At 39.7% G+C, this 26,200-nt stretch overlaps 1 protein-coding gene across 2 annotated transcripts in view; it reads left to right on the top strand.

Moving 5' to 3' along the window:
- Positions 1–26,200, top strand: part of HSD17B4 (hydroxysteroid 17-beta dehydrogenase 4) — a 119,517-nt gene that overhangs the window by 54,684 nt on the left and 38,633 nt on the right. For both annotated transcript variants that reach the window (XM_030567854.1, XM_030567855.1), the window contains 3 exons: positions 3,401–3,472; positions 5,121–5,224; positions 13,260–13,325. In XM_030567854.1, the coding sequence (XP_030423714.1) occupies positions 3,401–3,472; positions 5,121–5,224; positions 13,260–13,325 (242 nt within the window). The remainder of the gene's footprint in view (positions 1–3,400; positions 3,473–5,120; positions 5,225–13,259; positions 13,326–26,200) is intronic.

Raw genomic sequence — 26,200 nt, 5'->3', positions numbered from 1 at the left:
TTTATTATATTGTTTATATCCTTGTGTCTGTGAGACTTAAAGAATGAAATCAGCTAAGTATGTTTTAATTTTAGAAAGATAGGCTGAGTGAGATAATATATTTTATTGGACCAAATTCTGTCGGTAAGAGCAAGAAGCTTTTGACTTTATAGAGATGTGAACAAAGACACACTTATCCCTTGCCTTCAAAATTTTCATTGAAAAATGTATTAATGGATAATCAGGGTCTATGTCCAAAGAGAGTCTATATATTATAGTCTATTATAAAACTTCACTACTTACAAAGATAAGACCAACCATATTGGGTTAGACCACTGGTCCATTTAGCCCAATATTGTGTTTTCTGATAGTGGCCAATGCCAGGTGCTTCAGATGAAATGACAGAACAGGCAATCATCAAGTGATTCACCCTGTGTCATCCCCTCAGAGCTTCTGGCAAACAGAGGCTAGGGATGTTCAGAGCGTGGTTTTGCATCACTGCCCATCCTGCCTAATAGTCATTGATATAACTATCCTCCATGAACTTACCTAGCTCTCTTTTTGAACCCTGTTATAATTTTCGCCTTCACAACATCGCTGGCAAAGAGTTCCACAGGTTGACCGTGTGTTGTGTGAAAAAGTACTTCCTTTTTTCTGTTTTAAACATTCTGTCTATTCATTTATTTGGGTGACCCGTAGTACTTGGGTTTATGTGAAGGAGTAAATAACACTTCCTTATTCACTTTCTCCACACTATTCATGATTTTATAGCCCTCTATCATATTCCCAGTCTTTTTAATCTCTCTCCATATGGAAGCTGTTCCATACCCCTAATCATTTTTGTTGCCCTTCACTGTATCTTTTTCAATTCCAGTACTGGTTGCCGAATATATGTGAATTTATTTGTAAAGTGGTATTGAGAAATTCTCCAGAGAAAGAGATAAGAGCAAGTGGAGAAGAAACCAAATAAACCACGGATAAACTAGTTTTTTTGCTTCTGAGAGCGAAAGGAAGCACCTGAGCTCTTTATTGCTTGCAGGAAAGATGGCATGTTCTCCATTAATTGACAGGACTCTGTAAATAAGATCATATTGTTCAGGCTCATATTTAAGTTGTTTCCAGATCTGTCAACAGATTTCAAACAATAACATCTCAAAAAATAGAATATCATATTGCATAGAATACTGGCCACCAATTCCTCTCCTGGATTGTCTCCATGAGCTGCTGTTGGTTTGAAAACTTCTTAAGAACTCTCAGAAGGCAATTCCTAATACCTCATTCCTGACCTTAAATACATCTATTTTAAAAATGTATTTGCCCTATTTGCTGGATTTCCTGGTACACACACCAAAAAATAGATGATATTGTACACACACAATGCATATTATGGCATAGACCTATATGTAAAAATGGTTTGTTTTTTTAATTGTTGAAATGCAAGAATTTTCATTTGCCTCCCTAAAGGTCTAAGATTGTAAAATATTCAGGATAAGAACATCAGAGACGCTTGGGAGAAGCTTGGCTTCAATGTTCAAGTCATGCTTAAAATCTTGTATTTTATAACTTTGAGTGATAAGAAAGCTTGTGATGGTTAAGAGCCCGATTCTTTGAACATTTTGGGTTTAATAATTGAAAATGGATTGTGTTAAAAGGGTTTGGGGGGGGAAAGCCCCTAGCCTGATAAAGGCTAAACATTTTAACTAGAGCTTTTTGCAGTACTTGATAGTTAAGGGGTTGTCGCTGAGTCAGAAGCTCTTTTAATTATATTTTTATGTACCAGTGACACGAGAAGACAGTAAACCAAACACTTTCCTGCTATTTGACATTCAGCATTACTAGTTGTAGTGGAATATGATAGGTAATATTGGTCCACTTGTAGCGTTAGCGTTCTGGATAAAGAAAGAGGACATAAGAAATAGCTAAATTAATACTCTGCACTTCCTACACCAAATAATTAGTATATGTGATACAACTTGTCTACGTTCTCTGGGAGAAGACTCCTTGCAAATAAAAGAGAAGTAGTAGGAGATTTAATGTGAAGTACAAAACTTTAAGACTGCAGAGAACCATTAATTTTTCAAGTTTTCTGAATAGTTGCTTTTGGGAAGTGGACCTACTGTAAGGGCTGAGATAAACAGTATATTTTGTGTGTATTTAGAAGTGTCTACTTTTGATCCACTATGTTTTGCACTTATATAGCACCTACAATCTATATGCGCTTCATCAGCATGCTTTGCTTTCAAGGACGGGCAATCAGCTTGCAACCTATTTCATTTCGAGACAGATGTTGGCAGTGGTTTCAGGTGCTACTTTTGCTTCTCAGTGACCTGACAGTTTCTGTGGTTTTATAATTAAATTTTCTTATCTTTCACAAAACATAATTTGTTTTCTCTCCCTTTCTGTTTATGTGTGAAACTCAGAGGAAAGGAAAGTATTTGTAATGTGGAGAAACAATTTAATTAACTTTACACAAAATGCATCAAGAAGACAAATAGAAAAAAAGCAGTTAAATTGTTTCTATCAATTATAATTTTAGCTGTTACTGTTAAAAATAAGAGGTGAAATATTTTCAGACCGAAGCGTGGTTTTCAGTGGGGCATAGTAAGCCTCACAATAGTCTTTTGCAGTATATGCCTGTTTTTCTTCCATGGCACACCTAGCCAGTTATCCTGTTTTTTGCTAAAATGTGTCTGAGTGTTGAAGCTTATTCATATGTCTTTTCCAGTAGAACCCTTAAACAGTTATTGCTGTGAAATTAATGAGTCAGTCTAAACCATAAATATTCCAGACGTGAGTGCACTATAACTTCTGGTAGACACTAATGGCTTGTCTGCATAATGAGTTAGTGCACAACAAGCTAGGATGTGACTGTACAGTGTGCTAGTGTTGCTATGTGGACCCTGTTACTGCGCACTAAAAGTTTCATACTGCACTTGGATATATTGCTGCTTGAAATACGAGTATGTCGAAGTGCACTATGGAACTTTTAGTGCGTGGTAGCATGGTTTATGAGGCAAATTAGTACACTGTAGATTCACATCCTGGTTTGCCACAAGCTAACTCACCATTTAGGTAAGCCTTAAAACCTCAGTCTGGCAACTATCTCCACCCAGGTAGATGCCTCTCAAACTCAGTGGGGCTCTGAGTGGACTCAGGAGTCAGTTACAGGATTGGGATCTAAACACATACCAGTTCCTGTTAACTGACATTTTAAACAAAAACCTCACCTGCATTGTATTAATGTATTACAAATAAACTACTTTTAACTTATATGTTCTAAAACTTGGCTTGTGTAGATTACAAACTTGGGAATATTTGTAATTGGCTTTGCTAAAATACTCCTGCAAAAAATTCATGTTGTAGTACAAAGGTCTTAAATTACAATATAACATACGTGTTTTCCTATTCTCTCTCCTTTCAGGACCATTAACTTCAGAATCAACTATTGCTGATATCCTTGACAAAGGCTCAGGAGCAGTTATTCTCTTAGATGGTAACCATATTGTAATTTATTAAAGAGACACAATCAAAGCTGACAGTCTCAAAATTTAACCTATGCTAACAATAACTTTCAGCCTAAAATCAGTTTAAATTCTTAGGTTCTGTGCCACATGGCCCAGTGACTGCTGAGAAAGGAACTTATTTGCAGTCATGTGCATGTTGCCTTATTCTTTGGAATAGATAAATTCTGAAATTACGCATTCTCCTTTTTGAGAGAACGTCGACAGAAGATTCAGTAGTCTTCCTGCCCCCTGAGCAGAAAGATGGTGCTGAATACACAAACAGAAAAAAGCTATTCTAATAAACAGTCTTATCTGAAGTTGGCTAGCCTGAACTGTGTTTCTCTTAAAAAGATGTGTGTGTTTGTAAAATCCAACATCTAATTAAACTGACGGTCAACTTAAAGGATGTCCTTTCATGAATTCAAGTTATATATCCTGAAATGTTTTCATTCTCTTTTGTTAATTTTTTTTCTGCTCATGCATTAATTTAGTGGGCCCAAGAAGTCCATAACTTGTATTTTTCTTTCACAAAATATGTGTCTTGATTTCTGGGGACATGTTTATGGTATAACATGACTGTTGGGAAGTTCAGGTTTTAGAATGAGACTAATAGGGAATGAACCACCAGATTTTTTGAGGTAATGTACTGTTTAGATTTCTACATGAATCCTTTACAAATTTTCCCCTACTGTTTCCTCAAAACCTCCGAATAATACTACTTATTCCTGACCTCTGCCTTTCCTGTTTCTTACAGTTAATGACTCAGTCTGGCAAAAAGCTAACTGCTCCCCAACCAAATCCTTCTAGTTATGCTTTATTTCCACATAGGAACGATTGAAAAGCCAAGGTCTGGGCCCATTAGAAGTTTATCCAAATGAGTCTGTCTATTTCTGTAACAGACCTAAAGGTTCTGGTCTGGGTCATTAAAGGTTAGCTGATTATGGAAGAAACTAGGCACTCATAAGTGGAAGTGATGCGCAATTGGCAATATGTTTAAGTATGAATGCTGGTCTGTGTCCTAATGGAATAATAAGTGAGAATAAATTGGAAATAGAGAGATTTCAATTTCACCTCAGTAACTATAAATCAAGTTCAGCAAAATCAAAAGTGACTTTAACAAAAAGAAAACCAAGTGACCTTAAATTAAATCTTCCTTTGGGGTTGCTTTTTCCACATACAGTATTAGTGCTGCTTTGTTGTGTATGAGGTTGTGAACAGGGATTGTTAATGGCTTCTAATAAATCACTTTTTATGGCATAGTTCTGTAGTATTTAAATAAGTGGCTAATGATGTGTGAAATGTTGAAATAAACATTAATTTCAGCACTTTGTGTGTTGTCAACCATTTTTTAGCACTTTTATGTCATCAGCATTTTGATAGCTCATTTTTTCATTTTAATACTTTTGTTTAAAAAGCATCTATAATAGCGTAGTTTTAAACAGGATATTAATCTTCACTTGTTAGGAAATGATTTATGACAGTGCCATTCAAAAGTGAGGACATTGTCCCCTAACTTGTGGAGATGAGTACTGGCATATATAAAACAAAGCTATTCAATATCCATTGGCTCTGAGAGGGGTAAGTGTTAGGAGTATTCAAAAAAGAGAATATAACCTCTCATTTTGTATTGTCTTCCAGTTCACACCTATTGTGGAAAGGATCTGTTGTGCTATAATCAGTTCTCTCTGTTTATTGTTGGAGGTGGAGGATTTGGTGGAAAACGAACATCAGAAAAGGCGAAGGTAAATTTTAAATGTATTTCAGATGAAATAACTATTGTCTTTCACTGAATGTAATATAAGAAAAATAATTAGTATATTGATTAGAGATGATCAGGAACCTTGGGAATGACACAGCAGAAGACAGACACAAGCAGATTTGGAACAATCTTTCAGGACTGAATTGCCTGAGTGGTACAGTTTGAGGTGGTTGATTGAAGTGGGAGAAGCTTTTCATAATTGCAGTCTAAACTGGTCTTTACTTTTGAGGTCTGTGAACTTAGGCTGCAGGTCGTCTTCTGAGGGAATCATCTGTTCACTAGCCAAGCTGGCAAAAGTTATGTTGATCTCAGAGTATGATGTAGGCTAGTGGTTCTCAAACGTATTTGATTGTGCGCCCTTCTCTGTGTCTGTAGTAGTTTATGCTCCGCTGTCTCCCGCCACACAAGTTCATATGCCAGTAATAAAAAATCAACATGCAACTCTCACTAAATATTAAAAACAGTAAGGCATTGATTCAAACAGAGCCATTTAAGTATATAGGGTAAAATTATACAGAAGTGCACAAAGTTTCTCAACTGGGGGGGTCCCACCGAAAAGGGGGTTAGAAGTCGATTTTAGGGGGCTAACGGTATTGCCACCCTTACCTCTGCGCTGCTTTCAATGCTGAGCAGCTGGATGGCTCCGCTGCCTCACTCTGAAGGCAGCGCTGTTGCCGGAAGAAATGCAGAAGTAAGGGTGGCATGGAGTATGCAACTGTATGAACACATCTGCAAAGTTTGCTCTTTATATCCTGACTAACCCCTGAAAAATGTGTGATTTGTCCATAATTTAAGTAGACCCCTCCACCACTGATATGTTTGAGGGAATCAGCGTTGCTAGTTATTCATTGCTATGGGTAAAATGTGTGCAGTAGATTTTTTTTTTCCCCTGAAGTTTCTCACACCCACCCCTAGAATACATTCCACAGCCCCCCAGTTTGAGACCCTCTGATGTAGGCCAATCTTAATTTAGGCATTGTATAGCACTTTTGTGATTGCCTCACATCTTTTGTTTGGTTGTCCCCAATGTGACTTGGTTACGTTCTCCATAACTGGAAGGAGGGGTGCAGAGTTCTTTGCTAGAAGCTGAAAGAAAATGTTTTATTTGTTTACTCACTTTCCTTTTGATCTGTCAACTCTTCAGAAATCTCTGAAATCTCTGTATTAATATCTAGGGCAGCAAAAGCCTTGCAGAACATCTAAAGTCAATCCAGTGTAAATAACTTTTTTTTTTTTGAGTCTCTTTGTATTAGATTCTGAGAGTGCAACCTCTCCTGTAGACCAGCTTGAAGAGCAGGATTTCTAACTACTATTTTTTTTCTCTCTTTACAAGTAGCACAGAGATTTAGACCCCTCCATAGACTTCTTCACTGTTCTTTCCTTTATTGTTGGTTTATACCAGGGATTGGCAACCTTTGGCAGGCGGCCCTCCAGGGTAAGCACCCTGGTGGGCCGGGCTGGTTTGTTTACCTGCCGTGTCCTCAGGTTCAGCCAACTGAGGCTCCCACTGGCTATGGTTCGCCGGTCCAGGCCAATGGGGGCGGTGGGAAGCGGTGGCCAGCACATCCCTCAGCCCGCGCTGCTTCCCGCAGCCCTCATTGGCCTGGAGTGGCGAACCACAGCCAGTGGGAGCCGTGATCGACCGAACCTGTGGACACGGCAGGTAAACAAACCAGCCGGGCCTGCGAGGGGGCTTACCCTGGCAAGCTGCGTGCCAAAGGATGCCGATCCCTGGTTTATACTGAATCTCCTTGAATCAAGGGGTCTTGGTTGTTTTATGTCCTGTGCAAAATTTATGCTTTGTCATTTTATCATCCTAGCACTTGAATATATACCTAGGTGCCACTATCAAATGCTTTTCTTTTCTACAGGAAAAAAATTGAGCCATTTTTTGAATGCAGATGGTAACATGACACAAATAACTGCCCTCATAGGAGTGGTCCCATTGTTACCCATGTGCTTAAGACTTTACAGATTTATCCCTTTAGTCAGTACTTTGTACCATGTACCATACATATTCTTTTAGTTAAAGGAGGGGTTCTCAAACTGGGGGTCGGGACCTCTCTGGGGTCTCAAGGTTATGACACAGGGGGTCGTGAGCTGTCAGCCTCCACCCCAAACCCTGCTTTGCATCCAGCATTTATAATGGTGTAAATGTGTTTTTATTTATAAGGCGGGGGTCGCACTCAGAGGTTTGCAATATGAAAGGGGTCACCAGTACAAAAGTTTGAGAATTACTGAGTTAAAGGAAGTATTTTGAACCTTTCTTCTTCTAAACTGTAATGACAGAAATCTAGACTTTAATGGCCTTCAGTGTAGTTATGCACCTATGAGCATGCACACAGAATCAGTTGTGGGTGAGGGGAATACAAAACAATAAGTGTTGATTTTGATTAATGTAATCTTGACTTCCTATGATCTTTGCCCCATAGTATTTGATTTCGTATGTAGTTATATTATGAATGTTTTTAATGTTTGCATGTTTAGTAAAAAATGAAATTCCCAGCTAAGGAGCTTTCAAACAACTAGTGTTCCTCCTGTTTGTTTAAAATGGCTTGCGGAACATGCTGTTCATGGAAAAAACCTCTAGATGTAGCTCTTTCTAAACTGATGCAGTTATGTGTGTGATTTCAGAAGCAGAAAAAGAAATACTATTGGCTTTCTCTGCTCTCTTTCTGGATTATTATCTAGAGTGAAATGCTAGCATCTTGGAAGGTAGTTGGCAAGTGACATGCAATGGCACAGTGAGGTTTACTGTGTATGTGCCCTAAACACAAGTCCAAATGGGTAAAGCAGCTGTTCATCTAAATGAGTGGAAAAACATGGCATGTAAATAAGAAGTGGTAAGGAGGACAGTTAGTAGAATAGGATTCTTCTCCAGATCGGGGCCTATAGGCAGCACTGTAAGACAAGTAAAAATACATAATAACCATGTGGACTTTGCCATGTTGTAGGCACTGCACCATAGAAGATAATCTATTTTCAATTTGTAATCAAGGGCCTGTGATAGTACATCCATAGTCCCATGTGTGCTGCTTTCTGAGATATTAGTTCAACTTCAAAAGCAGTAAATTGACCAGCTAAAAAATCTTTTTGATTTTAGATGTGTATTTTGATTTTTTAGATTTTAGATCTCTATGCACTGTGTTCAGATTTCTTAATCTCAAGCTCAAATCTTGAGGTTCACCCAACCACAGAAGGTGTGGGGTAAAGCTGTCTCTAAATATATCATATACTTATAAACAGAAAATTGATAAATCATGCTTGTTTTACATAGGGGCACAACTCTTCAATGTCTCCTAGACAAATTTAACAGAACACTTTATCATCATAAACCCGATTTCAGTGAGGTCATGTTTCTAAACACAGCAGCCCAAATGAGCTGTTATTGAAGTCAGCAGTGGTGGTATTAGTGGCCCAGCTCAACATTCATGGACTTTTTTGTCTAACATGGTGCTTGTAAGAAAAGCACAGGCCCACTAGAAATTAGATAATAAATTAAAAACCTTTTGGGCCAAAAATTAGACTAAAATTATATAGTACTGATTCTTGTTTAGGAAGTAGTGGTGGTATTTAGTTTTCTTATGTTAACATTGAGAAAAATTATTCTCTGTTAATATCACACTGATGTAGTGTTGTCTGTATGTGATCCTTCTACATCACAACAAATGAATAAATTGTTGTCCTTAGTTTCACTAAATGAACAAATAAATCCTTTATCCTCGAGGCTTTTTAACATACAGGGAAATCCAGATGAGGATAGAATATAACTTGGATTGTCTGGATGGTTTTTAATTTTTTATATAATTCCTTATAGGGCTATGTATTTGCTACAAACACCGTGTCTTACAAGATATGGGGAAGTTGCCAAATATGAAAATTGTAGGAAAATGTCTGATAATGCAATAATGTTAAACTTTGTCTCAGCTGTTGGTGATCTAGCTATAAAGGTAGGATGTGCAAGATTATAGCAGAGTACTGAGAGACTGACTCATGAGTTCTGTTCTAAACTCTACCTCTGGATTTATTGTAATTTTTGTCAAATCTTTCAATCGCTTTACCTCAGTACTCTACAGTCAGTATTATAATATCTAGCACAGAGTTTTTGATTGTAATGTGTGGTGTGTGTTTAGACCTAGAGTGTGATAAGTTATTTTATTTAATTTTTAATATATATATAAAAGATGAAAAGAATGCCTATTCCAGACTCTAGGTACCCTTGTGATAGTTAATTGTATTTTTGTGTTAAGACACAAACAGAAATAGCAAATCAAACAGCCTTTCTCCACACACAAGAATCTAGTCCCAAATCATATACTTTCCCACTTCATTTCCTAAAAAATATGGATCCCTCCCAAATTAAAATCTACAACTTAATCTCCTCAACATTAGCCTTGTCCAAATTGAAGTGCGTGGTGGTGTATCCCTTAGGTTGCCCACAAATTTTCAAGCAGTTTCAGACCAGAAATGCTAGTGAATTTCTAAGGTAGGGGTCCTCATACAGAACACATTGCGAGCAGCTCCCTCTGTCATGTATTAAAAGAGTTGGAGCTTGAACACCTCCTGTAATCTAAAGCAGTGTTAAATGATGGGAGCGGTGGGGTCTTCCATGTGTCTCAAGCCAGTTAGGGCTTAATAAGACAGAATCAGATGGAAATCCACAGACAGGCCATGCAAATTCTGGAGCACTGCTATCATGTATTCATGGCAAAATGCACTGTGTTTATCAAGCTGGCCACCACTTCCTGTGCCATCTTCAGTTTCTGAGTTAATTTAAGGAGTAGCTCCATTGTAGTGTTCTGAAGTGGCAAAGGCATGGATGATTCTAGTAAGGCCTGTGCTCAAGAGATGGGATCACAAACTTTTGAGCAAACACAGACTGAGAAAAGTCACCCAGTTCATTGTTTATATGATTGTTTAACAGCAGCTGGGAATGTAAGACCCCTGAATTGTGAACTTTTATGACACACAGCTGAGGAGTTTCCTCTGTGAAATGGGGCTGAGATGATCTTTGCCATTTCCTCTAGTTACCCCTACTGACCTACTAACAGCCTCAAACAGCTAGCTCTCATGCCCCAATCACTACCCTGTACCGAGACACTGAGCCTCTTGCTATGGCTCATGCAACATATAAATGTTACAGCATACTGAAAACACTTAATCCCATGCCACTTCATGGAACCCCGCATTGACCCTATGTACACATTAACAGAGAAGCCAGCTCTTGGGACAAAAAAGCAATTACTCAGAACTATCCTCTACCTTATCTCTTTCCTCTTAGGTCTGAAAGCAAGTAAAATTTTTATTAAAGTGAATGTTTGAAATGGAATATACACAGGTTGAGAGGGAAGGTACTGTACATCTGGGGTCAGGCTTGGGTTATGGGAGGTTACAGATATCATTTGTAAGAATGAAAAGATACATACATATCGCATAACCAGCATAGACCCAGATTGGGGTGCAAGGGTTTTTAAAGTGTCAGTGGATAAGTGGGCTCGGGTATGCCACCCATGGAATGAATAAGGGGTCCAAGTCAGTATCAGTGGAGTGGATAAGTACATGGGTGGGGTGCATCCCTTGGTCCGTCAGGGAAGGGAGTGGGTTATTTCCCTGATCAGCGGTCTCGGTTACTTGGTATGGTATTGGCGGTGTCCGGTGATGTGTTTGGTATTCCTACTTATTCTATGTAGCCTAGTGGACAGCACAATTGGCTGGGAGTTAGGAGAACTGGATTATATTCCCGACTCTGCCACTAGCCTGCTGGTGATCTTAAACAAGTCACTTTAATCTCTGTGCTTCAGTTTCCCCATATGTGAAATGGGGGAAAAGGATGTTAAGATCCTATAAAGCACTTCGGGATCTGCAGATAAAGAGGGCCATGTAAGCGCTAGGTGGTGGCATTGCTATTTATTCAGTTAGAAGATAATCGTTCTAATATTGTTAGAGTAAGTAGTCTTTAGCCAGGAGAAGTTCTTCTAGCACACCCTGATCCCTAGGGAATAGTCCCAGCCTAAACTCAAACAGAAGGGAGCACAGAAGTTATGTCCCAAGATCTTGCTCTTCCATGGGAGTGGAAAGCTCTATATGGAGGGGGAAATTCCTCCAATTCATAATCACAGTGTTTCTTCCCCAGGGGTCAAGGGGCACTTGAATCAGTTCATGGGAGAAGAGAGCACAGATAAAGCAGTCTGTCCACATCACAGACTCTTTGCTATGTTTTGGTGGCAAAGAATCCTCTGTCTTAATTGCTTCATGTACAGGCTCAGTACACTGAAGCTAGAATTACTAGAATTTGAACATCAGATCAAACTTCAAATGCGATTTTTTTCAGTTTTTTGCAATTTATATTAAAGCATTTCCTTATATTCTGCTTCTGTCGGGGGATGAGCAGACTTAGGATCAAGGCCAGAATCCATCCAGCCATAGTGCTTCTATGTCTTGCTCTTTCCCACACCAAATGTTTTCATGTCTTTGCCCATTAATTCTCCATTAGCCTAGTGGTGGGAGTCTCGCTTTATTATCTAGGCTTCTGACTAGAGGCAGGGACGGCGCTTCCATTTAGGTGACCTAGGTGGTCGCCTAGGGCGCTAGGATTTGGGGGGGTGGCATTTTGCCACCCTTGGTGGCAATTTGGCCGTGGGGGGTCCTTCCGCACTCCGGGTCTTCGGCGGCAGTTCTGTGGCAGGTCCTTCACTTGCTCCAGGACCCGCCGCCAAAGTGCCCCAAAGACCGGGAGCCACGGAAGGACACCCCCCCCACAGAATTGCCGCCATTGACTGGGAGCGCGGAAGGACCCTCACCTAAGGCACCAAAAACCCTGGCGCCGCTCCTGACTAGAGGCAAGGCAACACACTGCATAATATGCTACTGTGCCAGCACTTTAATTCAGTGTATCTCCCACTCCTTCCTGGGATACACCAACTACCTCTAATTAGGGTGTCTGCTGTGGACAGTGAGCCAGTAACTTCATATCATCTAATGGGTTAAACTAGCATTGATTCTCTTTAGTGCACCTCTCATAACGGCAATGATATACTGTAGAACTGACTTGCTATTGGTAAAAGTCAGAAATATATCTAACATTGTAAATAGTTTGTGGGTTTTCAAGAAAAAATTTCAGTTGCTTGAATAGTTTTCAACCAGTTGCGATATTTTCGCTCCATACAAATCAGCCATTTAAGATGGAGTCTGACAGACTGTCATGTTGAGTTTACAATTTACATAATCAAAAAAACAAAGCCATAGAGGACCTTGTTTCAAGTGATAGGGAGGGTTCAAAATGCAACATGTAATTGGGAGGATAAAGAATAAAACGCCAGAGGCGTTGAAAAACTAAGATAAGGTCCAGAGTCATTCATATAGTGAACTTTATAAAAAGTTGGTTAAGCTTTTGTTATAAGGCAGTATTTAAATAACATTTTTTCCCCGCACCTCTTCAATTTATGGTCCAAAATGTTAACCTAGGTTTTGATAGGTTTCAAAGTTGGATCAAACCATGGAAGTGTTAGTTTGTACAAAAACCAATAGCCTTCTTTCTTGAGCTCTATTTTTTTTAATTTAGTTTGGAAAAAATATATTTAAAATGGTCTGCTGTATAAGTATAAACCAGATTTAATGCTTTAGGATCAATAATCACTTTATAGCTTGGTGTGTGTTGCCTTAAAATTGTTGTTAGAGCAAATGTTTATAAACCTAATGGAGTGATCATTAGTTATTCTTATTGGCTTTCGTAAAATGACACAAGACCCTGGAATGTACAATGTTAAAAGAGCAGTGTTATTCTGTAGTGACAAATTTGTGGCAAAAATGTATTGATGTTGTATGTATAAAGAGAATCTTGATGCAAACTTTTTTGAGCGTGGTGGAAATTTTTTCTCCTTATCCTTAAATACATTTTAACCCCCGTCCCCAAGAAATCATTGGTTTTAGCTCTCTTTAAACATATCTGATAATGTTTTTAGGGTGGGTAAAGGAGAGTGATCTTTTTGCATTTAAATATTCTAACTTTTTCCATTCAGGTAACAGTGAACCCGCCTAATAGAACACCGGATGCTGTACTTTCTGATGTCACTACAGCTGATCAGGTGAAGTTTTACTTTTTTAAGGAAGGAAAGTTTCTTTATCAGATTTACTTGGGGAAATATCCTACCCCCATCCCTCCTTATTTTAATAAATTCTCTATTTTCACTAAAATAAAGTTAAAGAGTTCTGCTTTGGACTATCATAACTGTGTATATTTAAACTTTTATGTATGATCTTCTTTGCTTTTGTAAAGCTTATAATCTTATCAAGTTTTTCTAATGTAAATGCTGTATAATAGGAAAGAAGCTAAAATGATTAGTATGTCATGTTGTATTTGTGAAAAATAATTTTCATTAGAATAGGAACTTTTGAAAACTTGTACCAATGCCTGTCTGTGACGAGATATGGAACAAAGTAACAGTGGTGGTTCAGAATACAGTAGTGCTGAGTGACGCAGTCAAAATATTGTTAATGTTTTATAAAGCGTACACTCATCTTAACCTCCAGTTGCATGTATAGAAATTAAAAACGAAAACAGTGAAACCTTTTGACAAAAATGTCAATCCAATTACACTTCCCTCTGCCAGGATCCACACTCTTACTACTTCAAGTACAATCACTTCCCACACAGCAAAAGCCTGAATAAATAGATGAGTCTCACATCATTTTTTGAAGGTCAACAGATAATAAAACAAATTTGGAAGCTAACAGCAGTCCATCAAGAGAACTCTGAGTGAAATTACCAAAAGTGTCTAAGTACCATTTTCAAATGCAACTTTTAGTCCCTTTCTGAGCTGAAGTTCCATTGACTGCCAATGGAACTTTGGCTCCTAAGTGCTTAAGTTAACTTTTGAAAATGGGAGCAAGCTCTTAAGTGACTTCAGTGCTTTTGAAAATTTGTATCTGTTTTTTCCTAAATGTTTAAAGTTAGGGACTGTTAGTAAAAAGACCCCAGCTGATCTTATTACTCAGCCATCATGTTGGAGCTGGTAAAAATAAGCTTACGTGGTCTTCATGCGGGTCTGTCAAGGTTTTCCCCACTTTAAACTTTAGAGTACAAGAAGTGGGGACCTGCATGAACACTTCTAAGCTTGATTACTAGCTTAGGTTTGGTACGCTGCCACCAGCCGGAATTTAGTGTCTGGCACACTTTCTGTTCCCCCAAAACCTTCCCTGGGGAACCCAGACCCAAACCCCTTGGGTCTTAAAACAAGGAGAAATTAACTATCCCCCTCCTTTCCCCCCCAGACTCCCCCACCCCCTGGGTTGCCTTGAGAGGCTTCACACCGATCCAAACTCCTTGGATCTTAAAACAAGGAAAAATCAATCAGGTTCTTAAAAAGAAAGCTTTTAATTAAAGAAGGAAAAAGTAAAAATTATCTCTGTAAAATCAGGATGGAAAATGCTATACAGGGTACTCAGATTCTTATAGACTAGAGTGACCCGCCCCCTAGCCTTAGATTCAAAGTTACAGCAAACAGAGGTAAAAATCCTTCCAGCAAAAGAACCATTTACAAGTTGAGAAAACAAATAAGACTAATCCGCCTTGCCTGGCTATTACTTACAATTTTGAAACATGAAAGACTGATTCAGAAAGATTGGGAGAGCCTAGAATAATGTCCCGTCCCTCTCAGTCCCGAGAGCGAACAATGAACAAAACAAAAAGTTCAAACAAAGACTTCCCTCCACCAAGATTTGAAAATATCTTGTTCCCTATTGGTCCTCTGGTCAGATGTCAGCCAGGTTTACTGAGCTTCTTAACCCTTTACAGGTAAAAGAGACATTAACCCTTAACCATCTGTTTATGACAGGGTCCCACGTCTGTACCCTAAAGTTCAGAGTGGGGAAGGATCCCTGACATGGTGGCAGAGTGGTGAGATCATTTTAAATCAGAGATCATTTTGAATCAGAAGCACAAACCTTAGGAATTTTTTTTTCTTAAGAGAAGCTGCTTGGAAGCAGGAGCTGAGGGCAGATAGTGATCTTATCTCTCTTGGCCTGAGACAAAGATGTCAAGTTCTTGTAACAAAATAATTTTTTTTTTTTTATGCTGTGAGCAGCGCAGCTGAAGATTTTTGTCTCTGCCTGAGGGCAGGGTAGTTAACTGCCTACAAGGGAATTCAGCTTCAAGTTTAGCTAATTCTAGTTCATGTTGGATGTTGCATTTCGCCATCCTAGCTCCTGCTTGCCTAGCTGACCTGAGAGTAGAAATGAGGAGGGAACCATGACGGTGGTGGCTAATAGAGTGACCCAGCAGCCTTCGTAAACCAAAGCATGGTTTCACTGAAACAGCATGACATAAGAGAAAAAGGATTTGAAAACAATAAATAGTTCATACGTGTCTGTCTGACATAAATCCCCACCATCCTGTGATGGTGATGCAGACAGGCCTAGCTTCTTCAGAAATCTGCAGCCAGTGTGACTGTCAGTCCAGCTCCCAGACAACATCCTTTCCCCTAGACAGAGTGTTTTGCTTTTTATCCAGCAGAGTTCCTTTCTCTTCTCGGTTACCAGATGTTTTGGCCCTGTTAATCAAAAACCAGCTTGGTGGGCCCAGTATAACGTTGAGTCAGTCTCCTCAGGGCCAGCGGCTCTCCCATTGTCATGTAAAAGCTCTCAAGTGTTTGTTGAAGTCATTGTTTTGCTTTCCCGTTTGTTTCCCAATAGCTGGCTGATTTAGTCTACTGTAGTCATACGGTAAACACTGTAATAGCTAAGTTGATATACAGTATTCATAAATTATTACAGAACAGATGGACATCTCTCACAAGGACCCATTTGAACTTTTATTGACGTCAATAGACTCTGAATATCTTCAGTGGGAGTTGCATTAGGTCCTAAATTGGTAACTACACTCTGTATTGAGCATTGAGAAGTCTTCAAGGGTTGTTCTACATTGAGACAACAAAGAGATAATAACTTTGGCAAAGTCCATATATCCAAGAGGGAGAGAGGTTGTAAATTTTATCTATATGCAGATAAAATGGTACTTCGCTCTCTGAACCAGGGAAAGAACGCCTTGGAACTGAGTGCTGTTAGAGTGCTAATACCACTCCAGCCCAGTCATTTCTCTTTGTTTTTATGTGCATTTTGAACAGAATGGAACTCTGCAACACCCTATACAGGGGAATCATTCCACAAAGAGCTCGTTACTTTTGTATCAGTATTTTTCTTTCTGTCCTGTTGCATTAATATGTACAAACGTGGACGCACTGGAGCAGTTTTCTGGCCTGCTCTCAATCTGTAATCTGAGCAATGGTTTACTGCATTCGCTGCTGTAAATCTTTGAATAAAATGGAATTTTTGACAGAAGATCAAAAAAGTCCAGCAAGCGTTTGACTATTAGTAGTTTAACAAGAGATGAATCATTCAATTTCAGCCCCAAAGGGGACACTTAATGTAGTTATAGAGCCTGCAGTATTATCTAGTTACTCTTGTCCTGTCAGTTGTCAACCTGATAATTTAAATGAGTGAATGGAAATAGATTCCACTAAATGATTAATCAGGCAGTTAAAATACACAACCTGTGATACATATCTCATTAGACTTGCTCCTTTTTACCCTTCTCCAAAACATATTTTTAGCTTCTTAGAAACATCTTTCATTGGTGAGATACTTACACAAAATAAGTAGCAACGAGTAGAAAATTATGCAGAAAAATGGACTTGGTCAGATGATCTTCATAGCTTTCTAATTAACGCAATAAGAAGATGTTTGTAACACCACCATGTGTGGTGTGTCTCGTGTGTCTGCTTCAGATATGATCTATGATTCTTTTTCTCCTGGGGAAACAGGTGGAGTGAAATGAGTTTTTAATTAATTTTGGTGAGGGATATAATGTTCCGAATTTACAGTGCTGGAGGTGAGGCTGGTCGATAATAAAAATGGGAAAGATTTTTCAAGAACACATCTTCAGCAGCTGTAATTTTCTCTCTCCTTTATATGCGACTTGTTCTCTTTTCCTCCACTGTCATTGATGGTGCACACTTAAGTGAAAACCTACCCAACTGCATGCAGAGGTAGAAGTACTATATGGTGTCAAATAACCACTTGTATTTCTTCAATAAAATATCTGATGATATATCAGTCAGCTGCAGAATTCTTTTCTATTTGTAATAGTAGTTTTAGATACATTGGGCGTGAGCTCTGTAGTTCTCTATGGTGGGTTTTGACTCTGAGTATTCCGTGGGTGCTCTCTCTATCCGTGGAGTTCTCCTGGATTTTGGTGATGGCTCTGTATGAGTAGGGTGAGCTATTTTAGTTAAATTTGAGAATGTAAAATGTATCACTAGCAGCCTAGCAAGATGATATATCACACCATTAACTATGCAATGGAAAGGTCTTATGGTTAAAGCACCATAAAGGATTGAGTGTCGAACCTTGATTCTAATCTCAGCCCTACCACCAACTCACTATGAGAATTTGGGCAAGTCACTGAAGGCTTGTTTACAGAGTGTCTTAGTCCTTGCTGCCTGAGGTGTAAATTCTAGTGCACACCAGTCTATTGTGCACTCACTGGGTCATGTGGACCCTGTTGGTGCATGCAAAAAGTTCCGTACGGCACATCACTGTAATCGTTTTTCATATAGTAAGTACTACATTAACTTGCACTATGGAAATTTTAGTGCCTACTGCAGGGTCCACATTGGCCAGCTAGCACATAACACGCTGGTGGGCATTGGAATCTACGCTGAAGCTAGTGAGGATAAGCCCTTAACCTCTTCTGTGCTTCACTTTATCTATCTGTAAAATGATAATACTTATGTCACAGGGGTTTTGATATTTTCATGCTAATTTTTGTGCTTCAGCATGCCTAAAAGTTTCCATTATAAGACTGTGTTTTCACTTTCTTATAATTATGCCAAACTTTAGTCATTTGTGTTGAAATTTTCGGAGATGAGCGTCTGCTTCAGACTGAATTAATTTTGGAAAGCTTCAGCAAAAACAGTTAAGCTGTTTCTCAGAATGAGATTTGGGACAGACACATTTGTTTGGACTATATTAAAAAAAATCATACAGCTTTTTCTTGAGATGCTTTAGCACCTCTGTATGCTTTTAAACAGGAATTTGTAATTTGACAGGGTGAGGTGAGGTACTTGTCTGTTGCTCTACTTATGAAATTTGACCCAAATTTGGCAGCTGATTTCTCCAAAAATCATTGTTTGTGCATGCTCAGTCAAAGCTTGTTAATTTGGCAGCTAAATTCTCCAGAAACTCCATCCCGGGGCTGAGCAGGACTTTGTATGCAATTTCTGCTGCTAGGGACCACAGTGACCATGGACAGGGAGACTGTCCCTCTTCTCATATCCGGGCAGCATGGAGGAGGAGGAGCAAGCATCCTGAATCGATAGCAGTGAGGGGCTGGGGAAAGATGGCGTTCAAGGCCAAGATTAGGCTAGGGAGCCAGAGGGGCGCAGCAACAAGAGCATTTTTAGTTGACAGGCTAGGGAGACAGAAATGGGTGGGAAATGGGTATAGCAGCAGGGGGACACAGACTAGGGTGAGGACATACTAGGGGAATAGAGCAAAACGGTTTTGAAGTCCAGCATCTAGATTTGAAATTTTCTCAGCATTTGTTTGCTGTCTAGCTAGTAACTATGAAACCCACTGGCACAGGATATGTCATATTACCTTCTAGTGCAGCGGTTCTCAAACTGGGCTTCAGCCCCTAAAGTGGGTCTTCACCTTCTTTTAATGGAGTCACCTGGGCTGGCGTTAAACTGTCTGGGGTCGAAGCCTGAGACCCACCAACTGGGCATTGGGACTTGGGTGGGTTCAGGCTTCAATCCGCTTTCCTGGGGTCATGTAGTAATTTTTGTTGTCAGAAAGGGATTGTGGTGCACTGAAGTTTGAGAACCTCTGCTCTCGGGGCAGGCTCATACAGATAACAGGTTCTTTTTTTAGCATGTGTCAGAATGGACCCAACTGTAGGTCCTCAGCGTGTGAGAACTGATGGTTTTTTTAATATCAGTACAGTAACTCCTCACTTGAAGTCGTCCTGGTTAACATTGTTTCGTTGTTCCGTTGCTAATCAATTAGAGAACATGCTAGTTTTAAAGTTGTGCAATCTCCCTTATAACGTAGTTTGGTAGCTTCCTGCTTTGTCCGCTGCTTGCAGGAAGAGTAGCCCATTGGAGTTAGCTGGTGGGCGCTTGGAACCACGGTGGACTGGCAGCCCCCCTATCAGCTCCCCATTCCTCTAAGTTCCCTGTGCAGCAGTCGCCCAGCAGGCTGTCAGTTGCTGGGCAGTTCAGCTGTCCCTCCCCGCACTGCCATGTGCTGCTCCTGCCCTCTGCCTTGGAGCTGCTCCCAGGAGCCTCTTGCTTGTTGTGCAGGGGAGGAGGGAAGAGGGGGCCTAATGTCAGGGTATCCCCCCCCCACTCCTGCCCCCTGCTTACCCCTTCTCCATATACAGCGGGAGGGGGGGACAGAACAGGGCTCAGGACTGAGAGAGCTTGATGGCTGCAGCTGCTGTCTCAACTTCCTGATTTTTTTTAAAAGACAGTGCACATAGAGTGGGGTCAGCATACTTAAAGGAGCAATGCACATCACACACACACACACACACACACACACACACACACACACACACACACACACACACACACACACACGGTATGTGTCTCTGTCTGCCATGCTGTCTCCCCTCCCTTCATTCGTGCTGCCTTGTAGAGTGTGAGGCTACATTAACAACACTGTGTTAACACTTGAGGGCTCAGCCGAATGCTAGTTAATCATTTAGCAGTAAGGCATTTCCTGGGAAATACCCCACCCTTTTCCACTCTCTAACTTCACCACCTCAACCAAGCTTCACAATCTTCATTGCTGTGTACAGTATTGAATTGTCTGTTTAAAACTTATTGTGTGTGTGTGTGTGTGTGATGAAAAAAATTTCCCTGGAACCTAACTCCTTCCCCCCTTTACATTAATTCTTATGGGGAAATTGGATTAGCTTAACATCATTTCACTTAAAGTCACTTTGTTCAGGAACATAATTACAACATTAAGTGAGGAGTTACTGTATCTGTCAGGGCTGTACATGTGCCCTGTGCTTTCTCATGTTCCTGAACAAGGGCAGGGCCGGGTGGTCACAACCCTCCCTCTTACCACTCATAACGGTGAGACAGAACCTGGCAAGTATTGAACCTGCTAGTTCTTAGCTCTGACTGTCTTCTTCAAGACCTTCCAAAGTCTCCAGAACCAGCTCGGAGCCATCTGCTATATTCAACAGTTGTGAATTATCCAACCCATCTGGACCAAACTGTACTGTTTTGACTCAGTATAAACCTCTCTGCACAGGGCTCTTTATCATGGTAGACTTGAAACTTGTGGTTTTCAAAGCCTGTCCATCCTGTGCTGGACTAATCCCACTGAAGGATGGACACAGTAGGGCCGTGGCTCTCAACCTTTCCAGACTACTGTACCCCTTTCAGGGGTCTGATTTGTCTTGCGTTACCCCCAAGTTACACCTCAATTAAAAACTACTTGCTTACAAAATCAGACATAAAAATACAGACTGTCATGGCACACTACTACTGAAAAATTGCTTAATGTCTCATATTTACCATATAATTATAAAATAAATCAATGGAAATATAAATAGTGTATTTTCTGCTCTATATACTATACAATGTCATGTGTAAACAAGTCATCTGTATGAAATTTTAGTTTATACTGAGTTTTAGTGCTTTTGTGTAGCCTGTTGTAAAACTAGGCAAATACCTAAATGAGTTGATGTACCCACTGGAAGGGCTCTGCATAACCCCATATGTACACATGCCCCTGGTTGAGAACCACTGCAGTAAGGGAGTCACAGTGAAATACAGAAAGAGGTTATAAAGAATTTTGCCCTCTGAGTGGGTTATTCTAGAACTGTATGAAATGGGACTTATTGTGGCTTTCTCTGATACCAACAGATACTGATCTAGATGAATCAGCAAACTTAACTGGTGTGACAGTTTCAGTATTTTATATTTGGAACTCTGTGGGCTCATGTGATGCTGGGAAGAGTTATCAACAGGGCATTTCCCCTGGACCTCACTGTAGGCCCCGTTCCCCCTCTGATTCCTTTGTCATTGGTACTGCTGTACCTCTTGCTAGTACGTGACTGGTTAATTTTTCAAGCCTGGTTAGTATGGTGGTGCTAAATCTAAATAGGAACACAGTGGAGTTCAGGATAGATAAAAATGTGTGTGCAATACTAGTTTTGTTACAGACAATGAACTTGGAAATGAAACATTTTTTGCTTTATATACTGTGAAAAATAAGTGTATTTAAATATTGAGAAAGTATAATATATTAAGCCAACATCTATAACATTTAAAAAAAAAAACTCTGCCTCTTAATCCATTTGTCTCTCTTCCTCCCAACTTCATCCCATTTTTAACAGCTGTCATTGATTATTTCTGACTCAAAATGCTACTGTTGCTGCTATGCTTGTTTCTGTAAACAGATGAGGCTCAGGGAACTCTGAATTGCAAATTTGAGGTGAGGGTATATCTTATATTGTTAAAAAACATACAAAAAAGGTTTCTTCTTACTTTGGTTAAGCTAACTGTGGACTGACTCTGGTTAAAATGTGAAGTGAGGACATGGCACCTCAGCTTTTAGCTTAGATTAGCAGCTCAAGATAAAGCCTGTTGGGAGTCTAAAGAGTAACTGTCTTGCTTTTGGTACCTATACCTGCCTTATTCAAGGTATGAAACTGACAAGACCTGTAAATGTAGTGGTGGGATTGGGGCCTGAGTATTTCCCTCCAGACAGATCTCCTGTTGCCTGTGCAGAATAGTGTGTGTGTCTGTAATATTGCCTCTCTTACTTCTTACTCTTCCATTCGTAGATCCCCACCAATAACTCTCTATACAGCTTCACTGATAAAGAGACTGGCCTTATCTCCTGAAAAGGTAGCGGATAGTCCTTCAGGAAATAATCCTGCTTTCTCTGGGTGCCCTTTGATCAGCCACAGGGAGATTCAGTGAAAGGTAGCTGGGACACTAGGGCTGAGTCTTTCTGCCACGATGGATTTGGGGAATGGGGATATTTGCTTCTTCACCATAGGGAACTTCATACCCTCTTATTTCTCCCCCTCTTGAAGTGATATTCTGCAGCCCTTTGTGAGGCTGACCAATAGTTTTCTTGTTCTCTCCCCTGACCTCGTTTCTTTTTTATGAAATAGTGATTAGATTCCCAAAGAAAAAGCAAAAATAAAGGTATTTTCTTTAATTAGAATATGTAGTAATTATTTCTGCATGGCGCTTCATTCCTTTGATAGCCCTTCCTTTATTTTAAATAAAACAAATCAATAAGGCATACAAAAACGGAAGGAATTTTTCAGAGGCTGGCATGTAACAGTTGGTAGCGCCATTTGGGAGGTTGTGAAGATACAGCTATATAAAAGAGAAGGTTCTGAAAAGAGCAGAGTGCTTGGAGAGGGGAAAATGGTTAAAGGACGAATGTTGACTCTCTGCCTTGTGCAACATTCCCTGGAAACATGTAACTTTACACTAACTTCAGAGGACAGCATAAGAGAGCCTCCTGGAAGCCGCAGGTGACTCTTGTTGTTTGTAGCATGAATAATTTGTTTCATGATGGAAAAAATGAAATGCTGCTGTTGGCTCACAAATTCTGAGAGCATGCCAACACGATTTGCTTAAAAACAAAAGACAGTACAGGCAGAGGAGTGAGGCCATTGCAAGGATGTGATGTTTTCTTAATTTGTCTGGAGGCTTCAGCAGTCAGAGAATGTTGCACTGTTAATTCCCTGAAATTGTGAAGTAAGCGAGCACCTAATAATAGCAAATTACTTAGAAAGTTTATTAAATTTTATGATGCCACTTTCAAGATGTGAGATTTTTACATTTTCTGAATTTATCCCTGCTGGGCAGCTAGAAATATAATTTTCTGAGTTTGGAGGCATAAAGATGATTGTGAATTTGGAGTACATTAGCCTTTGTTCTGTATTATAAGATGGTGAATGGGAGAAGAATATATTGTGCTACTGGCCATTTTATTTACATACAGACCTCTTTCATCTCCACCCATCCCCCCCTTCATGTATTCAGTGTGTATTATCAAAGTATGTACAAATATTTATGCCACTTTTAGTAAAGGTTCATAAACCTGGGCTAGCTTTTCTGTTCAACTGAGATTCTAGTAGAGAAGAATTTTTGTATGTTGCTTGTGGTGGTGGTGATGGTAGTGTTTTTAAATGACAAAAGTTATCTAAAACCACACAGCTCACAGAGTTGGTGCTGGTCCCAAAGGGTTTACAAGTAAATGTTATCAGGCTAAGTATAGATTGAGATTTCCTATAGTGAGTATCTCCTCAAGGAACTGACTAATTTGTGCACTGGATTTTCACAAAAATATTCTGGCTATTGGAAACCAGTTATAAGGTACTTGTTTCACATATATCTCCTCCTCTAAGGTGAATAGAAAGATTTATTATCTGCAAAGTACAGTATATTTGTACTGGTTTGTATCGTCTACCCATTCCTCCCTCCCATTACCTACCTTGCAAAAATAGGTGATTAACATAACTTTGAATGCTTAAGGCCCTGTTTCTGCAAAGTACTTAAATAGATATGCTTAAGCCCATCCCTATTCAGCTAGACACTTAAGGATTTCTCTAGATCAGAGCCTATATCAGATCTATTAGTTGAACTAGAAACATTTGGTGGCATGGGTAAGAGAGAACTCTGTAGTACCCTTGTGGCAGAACACAACACTTGGAAATATGTAGATCCAGAGCGGCGTTCTAGCAATCAGCTTTTTTCCTGCATGAGGATGTTTGACTGCTGCTCTTCGTTAGCAAAACTGTGATTTTTGGCATGTGTATCTTTTAGACGAAGAAAAAGTTACACCCTTTCTCACAAAACTCTTCTTTCCAGACAGAAGGGAGAATGTATAAATGGAGAGCTGGCTTCCTTTTCTGTTAGCTTTACCAGTGACCTTTATTGTAGTATGCAGGCAAGATTGAAAAATTGGCACGGACAGGTTGAATATCGCCTTTCCTTTTGTTATCTGTCAGAACTCCTAAATTGTTAGGAAATGAGACTTGACAGTTTATTATTAATTGGAGAACAATCTAACCATGTTATGACTGACTTCAGTCTAATACCCCTAATCAATTGACTCTTATCAAACTCCAAGGATGGATCACTTTTTTTATGTTATCACTGAAGACTTCAGGAAATGCTGTCATCATTGTCGGGACGTAGAAAGCGAAGATAACAAGGTTTGGGTTTTTTTTTAAATCTGCCTTTGTTTTGGAATACTATTCATATAATGAAACAATACAAAAGACTGCTTTCAGTTAAAAGAAATTGTTTACAGGTTTAACTTCGGCTGCATTAAACCTGAACTGTGTTTTATCCAGTTACGTCTTATGTTTTTGTAACTGAGAACATTTCTATTAAGACGAATGTTGAAGAAAGGTAAAACACTTTAATACTTTTGATTTTTGATCAAATATATTGATTGCATTTAATGTTTTGAACTTAGTTATTTCTAAACACTACTTGGTAGTTTTTATAAGAAGTAAGCATGTCATGTTTTGTCTTTAGTTGCATTTTTTTTAAGTGTGGATTATAAAAATTCTCTTTCACTTTTCTCCTCAACTCAAGCACTACTTCACATAGAGATACTGGCTGCAGCTACATAGTTAGGTTTGAGTCAAGTGTTGCACTTAAAGCAGGAATTTAATGTCCTTGTGAAAAATAAAATATATGCTCCCCAAAATTATTTTTGAGTATATAATGAATTTTCCAACAATTTACAAGTAAAACTGTTAATTAGTTTGATTTAAAAGTAATTAAAAATAGGTCCTTTAAGAAATTTAGCAGCAAAGTAGCAGAATAGCAAAGATACAGAAACTTCCCATTTAGTTATAACTCACTGAATTCTTTTACACAAGCCAAACGTGAACATTTTAGGATTAAGGATAACTTTTTGCTGCTATTCTTCAGCCTCTTTTGTAATGGAGAATAATTTCTACTTTAGAGAATTCCATGAAGCACTGCTCTTTTTCAAAATGGCTGTAATCTCCTACTATTGTTAATGGGACCAAGGCCACATGCTGCTCACTTTCAAAATGACTGACATCTACCTTTAATCGCAATGGCATCAAGGCAACAGGTTACTCCTAACAAAGACACCCATTGTTTGAGCTAATCTGCTTTTCACATTGCTCCTCTCTACTTCCTGGCAGTAAGGGGTGACATCAACTTCCCACACAGCTTGACTTGACTCGCTCACAGAACCAAATTTACCAGCTTCTTATGGATAATGTGGTCAAAATTCTCCTCTCCTGTCCTTGCAGCAAGTTAGTCCTGCCTTCCCATTTGCAGAGCTCTCATTTGTAGATCTTAGTGCAGTAGTTAAGACTTGACAGTTGTGTGTTTGTACCGTAGACTGTTAGGCCTTGTTTACACTACACAGTTTTGTTGACAAAAGTCAGCTGTCGTAGATAAAATAGTGGCAGTGTACTCACTGAAATGCCCCTCCCATCAGTGTAACTCCCTTGCTATGTTGACATCATAAATCCCCTTCAACCATACCATAAGGTGTAAGGCTTATGTTGATGTAGTTAGGGCCACACAGTGTCTATGTAGACATTTGTGTTCCTTACATCGGCTGCTGGCTGTCATTGCTGCTGGGTCTTCACTGCAAGTGGGGTTGCCATTGTCCCACAGGGTTCCGGCTTCCTGCTGGAAGCATGGCAACTGACTGGACTCCAGATGTGGGTCTCCCTACTGGAGGTGAGAAGCCTCATGCTGCTGCGTCCCCACTCCTGGATGGGAGTTTGGTGCAAGAACCCACTATGGGGCTGAAGCCTGGAGCCATGAACCCAGTTGCCCCCATGGGGCTAAAGCTAGGAGCTGCAGGGCTGAATCCTGGAGCCCCCAAGCCCTGGTGCCCTTACAAGACTGAAACAGAG

The sequence above is a fragment of the Gopherus evgoodei genome, chromosome 6 (genome assembly GCF_007399415.2).
Source record: "Gopherus evgoodei ecotype Sinaloan lineage chromosome 6, rGopEvg1_v1.p, whole genome shotgun sequence".
NCBI classification, from domain to species: Eukaryota; Metazoa; Chordata; order Testudines; family Testudinidae; genus Gopherus; species Gopherus evgoodei.
This window is presented reverse-complemented; position numbering and strand designations above follow the sequence as displayed.